Source organism: Sycon ciliatum, chromosome 9 (assembly GCF_964019385.1).
Source record: "Sycon ciliatum chromosome 9, ocSycCili1.1, whole genome shotgun sequence".
NCBI classification, from domain to species: Eukaryota; Metazoa; Porifera; class Calcarea; order Leucosolenida; family Sycettidae; genus Sycon; species Sycon ciliatum.
Window position 1 is genome coordinate 10455177 of NC_088651.1, and position 5000 is coordinate 10460176.

General features: G+C 47.5%; 1 protein-coding gene across 1 annotated transcript in view; it reads left to right on the top strand.

Moving 5' to 3' along the window:
• The window catches only part of LOC135824665 (fibrillin-3-like), a gene marked incomplete at its 5' end in the record, with an annotated part of 43885 nt that overhangs the window by 37692 nt on the left and 1193 nt on the right, over positions 1-5000 (top strand). The window contains 4 exon segments of the mRNA XM_065337383.1: positions 1-41; positions 416-678; positions 1132-1201; positions 3245-3542. The exon segment at positions 1-41 is cut by the window's left edge and continues 90 nt beyond it. Coding sequence (XP_065193455.1) covers positions 1-41; positions 416-678; positions 1132-1201; positions 3245-3542 — 672 coding nt within the window.

Genomic DNA, 5000 nt, shown 5'->3' on the forward strand with positions numbered 1-5000 from the left:
CTAGGGCTGGTTGCCACCATGATCACTATTGCAATCTTCAAGTGAGTTTTGAGCATGCTCAAAGTACCACTTTGGTCTGAAAATGTTTCATTGTACTTTAGTCCCTGCTTTTACCTGTTACCAGCAATGAATAAATAGATATAGGTTGAGACAAACAGATGGACGGACGGACGGCTGGATGGACGGATGCACGCACACATGCACGCACACATGCAAACACGAATGAACACATGCACACGCGGACGGGCGGGTAGACAGGCAGAGCTGATAAATCCTTCGTATGTTTTTACGCACATGTACGCGTGTTCGTTGGTGTATGTGTGTTTGTTTGTTTGTATGTGTGTTTGTTTGTGTATGTTTGTGTTTATTAACACACTGACATGCTTGTGCCTATGCTGCGCTGACTTCTGCCCAGGAAACTACGCGCCAGTCTGCATCAACGCTTGATGTTTGGTCTGTGTACAACACTCCTCACCATCATGATCCTCTTCATCGCTGGCATACGTGCTACGTCTAACAGGGCTGCATGCCAGTCCGTGGCCATCATCATGCACTACCTTCTCCTGTCTGCGTTCCTGTGGATGTCGGCCGAGGCCACGCTTCTCTACACACAACTGGTGAAAGTGTTTGGTGGCACTCCGACCTGGTTTGCCAAAGCTGTGCTGGCTATCGTGTATGGTGAGTCCAATACTCAGTCCATTCATTGCTACTGTGTATGGCGAGTCTATGCAATGCTAGAGTATTTTTTTTCTTTTTTTTCTACAAAATCCACATATCTCCAGACACTGGGGTGAATGATGGAGTGTGGTGGTGGGGCCCATTAAGCTCCATGCACTCGTATGTCCAGCACTCGCATAGTGCCCACGTATATCCAGCACTCGCATAGTGCCCACGTATGTCCAGCACTCGCATAGTGCCCACGTATGTCCAGCACTCGCACAGTGCCCACGTATGTCCAGCACTCGCATAGTCTACACGTATGTCCAGCACTCGCATAGTGCTCACGTATGTCCAGCACTCGCATAGTCTTCACGCATGTCCAGCACCCGCCAGGTTTGAATCCTGTACATGCATCGTTCTTTGACAACAGAATGTGTATGTGTGTGTTGTGTGGTGTTGTCATGGTAACAGTTGTACCACTGGTCATAGTGGGTATAACGGCTGGAGTGACTAAACTTGACGCCTACACCAATGAGAACTAGTAAGTACAACTTTGATATACTAATGTACACACCGTCGTCATGTGTCGGGGATTCAGACTAAGCCAGCATGCATGCATGATACAGGGATTCAGACTAAGCCAGCATGCATGCATGATACAGGGATTCAGACTAAGCCAGCATGCATGCATGATACAGGGATTCAGACTAAGGCAGCATGCATGCATGATACAGGTCTACCATGGTTTGTAGATAACCGCTGGGGGGGGGGGGGGGGGGTCAAATTGCTTGTCTTATAACTAACCAGGCGTGAATGTATGCGTTTCAGGTGTCGGGGGATTTTTGATCGTTGTCTACTAATGACATTTGTCGTGTAACTGATGTCTTACTAATGAGGGTAGACTAGACCTGTACGTGAACAAATGAAATGCGTATATGAAATGTTATGCACAGACTGTACTTTGTACGTGGTTAAGGATAATGGGTCATACCTATCAGGGCATCATGTAATCATCTCTACATCGTGTTGATTTTTCCTTTGGGATAAATCCAGTGAAACCTGGCTAAGACGACCGCTCAAGGGGCCTTCAAAAGGTGGTCTCTGTTACCAGGTGGTCTCCTCGTCCAGGGTCATTTGACTTGAAATAGCATCCCTTGGTCCTGGTTTCAGTGGTCCTCTAGCAAGTTCTAGGACAGGTGGTCGCCTTATCTGAGTGGTCACCTTGACAGGTTTTACTGTAGTTCTAACCCAGCATGGAGGTATGTCCCCGGCTCCAGTCTTTTACCTATCTTTGTGTAATGTTAACCATTGCTGAGATATGACCTCGTATATCAGTGCACACCCTTCTCACCTATTTCAGTACATGCTTCTACGCGAGTGGTGGCTTTCTTCATGACTTGGGCGTGTGTGTGTGTGTGTTTGTGTGTGTGTGTGTGTGTGTTTGTGTGTGTGTGTGTGGGTGGGTGTGGGTGTTTGTGTGTTTGTGCGTGTGTGGGTGTGTGTGTTTGTGTCAGCTAGTTCGGCTGGTAGGTACACTTATGCCTGATTGTGTTGGGTCTGTTGCCAACAGGCTCGGCTGCTTGAAGGTGTAATGTTGTACCTGCCACCTTTGTTGGTTCCAGGGTTCATACCTTTGTTGGTTCCAGGGTTCATATACTTTCTATTTGAAGTATACATACCTGTTAACCATGGACTGCTTCTGGCTAGATTAACTCTTGTGTAATCAATGGTGCTAGTGAAGCTTTTATCAGATCCACTCTGATTTAGCCCCTCACACTAGTAGCAAGTATTACCTTCACTGGGGGCAGGGGTAACTGCAGTTGGATCCCGGGACGGATACCCTGATGCCGTCAATCCTTTTTCTGCACCTTATCCTCACCCACTTACTGAGGTGTGGTGAGCCCATAAGTGGGATCATTTTCAAGTCCACCCAGAGTTTTGGGTATTTCAGGGGGTGTCGGCCGTTGGGCGGTTCAATAACCAATTGAGTCATCTTTCCAAGATTCCTTTTGAGTCTCTCTCCCCTCTCCTGGGCAGACCCACGTGACCAGTTTTGTCAGTGAGCAACAAGTACAGTACAAGTGCAATGTGTGTGTGTGTGTGTGTGTGTGTGTGTGTGTGTGTGTGTGTGTGTGTGTGTGTGTGTGTGTGTGTCCCATATGGTGCAGTGGTATGTGCAGCGATTTCCAATCGATAGGTTGCGGGTTCGATTCCCGACGATTATGGTCACACACGTCTTTCTTCTCTTTCTCCTTCTCCTAGCTCTTCTTTCATTCTCCCGGGTGGTTACCAACAGCCAGTGTATGCTGGAGTATGTGGCGTGGCGTATGTGTGTGTAAAAAAAATTAAAATTAGGGATTCACTGGCCAGAAAAAGCCACTTCAATCAGCTGTGTGGTGGATACCAGGCTAGAAAATAGTGGCGGTCAATTCATCAGCCTTGCAAGCTGTTGAATGGTGTAATCCCAGCACAAGTTGCTATGTCTAACAAAGCTGTTCGCTATCATCGCTTCCGCGATGGGCATGTCTGAGGTCTGATGTGTGTGTGTGTGTGTACATGTGTTGCTGCGTTTCTCCCTCCACAGCTGCTGGATAAGTGACTTCAATGTCTTCTACGGAGCGTTCATCGCACCAATGGCACTGACATTGCTCTACAACATTGCTATACTCACCATTATCATACGATCGCTGCACAAACGTGGCAAGAACACTGCGTCGCTGAAGCGCAAGGGCAAGAAAGACAACAAGGGAGCGCTGTACCTTGTGCGTGTTGTAGTGACGCTCTCGTTACTACTGGGACTAACCTGGGTGTTTGGCATACTGGTGGTTCTTGTCGATCATATCGCCATGCAATACGCCTTCGCCATTCTCAACACATTCCAGGTATGTCACAAAGCAATGTTGCTACCTAGTGTTGTTCATTGTGATGGCATTCCCCAAACTGTCTTTGTGTACTGAAGGTATGTCACTAAGGGCGCGTTCAGACTGGCGTAAAAAACAAGCGGAATGTGAAAGTTGTCAAGGTGAATCGCTCACGTGACGTTCCCGCCAGCGTAAACACGGAAAAGGTTTCCCACCACTCTGCAGGCCAGTGGAATGCAGATTCCGGCGGCACGCGGAGCACTTTTGATATCCTTGCAGCACATGTTCCGTCTTTTCGTTTTATTTCAGCCTCTACTCTTGCAGTCTGACTGCATGCTTTTGAGTTTTGACTTCTAGACTGCCAACTAATTACTTCTCCCATCATGCCGAAATCTTTGTTCGACTCAGCAATGGAGAGGGAGTTCATGGAGCTGTACGTGGTGATTTTTGCAGGCCGCTCTGCAGGCAAAACGTTACTGCGAACGAGAAGCATACTCTGATCTCGGAGCGGATGAATGCCACCCAAGCACCAAACACTCCGGACATAGTATTCTTTCCGTCGACAAGCACAAGCAAAAGCACAATGATCCAGCATCTCAACAGACTGAATTAGTTTATTTTGATATCCAACTCAAACTGAGTCAACTCAAATTTTTCAAATGTCGAAGCTTCACATAATGTACTGGGCATTCCAGCGGGATACACGTGCAGTGTGATTGCGATTCCCGGGATTACGCTGCAGCTTTCCGGCGGCTATTCACGCCTGTCTGAACGCGCCCTAAGCAGTTTTGCAGCCTAGTGTTGTTCATTGTGATGGCATTCCCCAAACTGTCTTCTACTAGTAGAGCTACCCCGTGTTGTTCATTGTGATGGCATTCCCCAAACTGTCTTTTACTAGTAGAGCTGCCCCGTGTTGTTCATTGGGATGGCCAAACTGTCTTCTACTAGTAGAGCTGCCACGTGTTGTTCATTGTGATGGCATTCCCCAGACTGTCTTCTACTAGTAGAGCTACCCCGTGTTGTTCATTGTGATGGCATTCCCCAAACTGTGACGTCCATGGAGAAGAGTATCAGATCTCAGCACGGTGCTCTCACTGCAACGAGTTGTAGCTTGGCGGTGTCAGGTTTGTTTAGGGTGGTGTCGTGCGGTGCTGATGTCTCCTCCCTTCTGTATGTACGTACATGTATGTACACGTTTTTAGTTTGACAGCATATTACACTACAAGGCGGTGGAACACCGTGTTCGGAAACAGGTCGCCTTGTAATATGCTGTCAAACTAAATACGTGTTTCTACAATGCAACAATATTATTTTACTCCCTGATGAAGCCCCAAGGGGCGAAAATTTGGAGATTTCATTTCTTTTGAATAGAATTTGCAGCGTCAACGACCTTGGTGTGGTGGTGGTGAGTGATCATGATATGAATTGGCTGCAGTGGAGCCTCCGTGTTCTAAAAAACGTTCTACAATACAAGGGTTT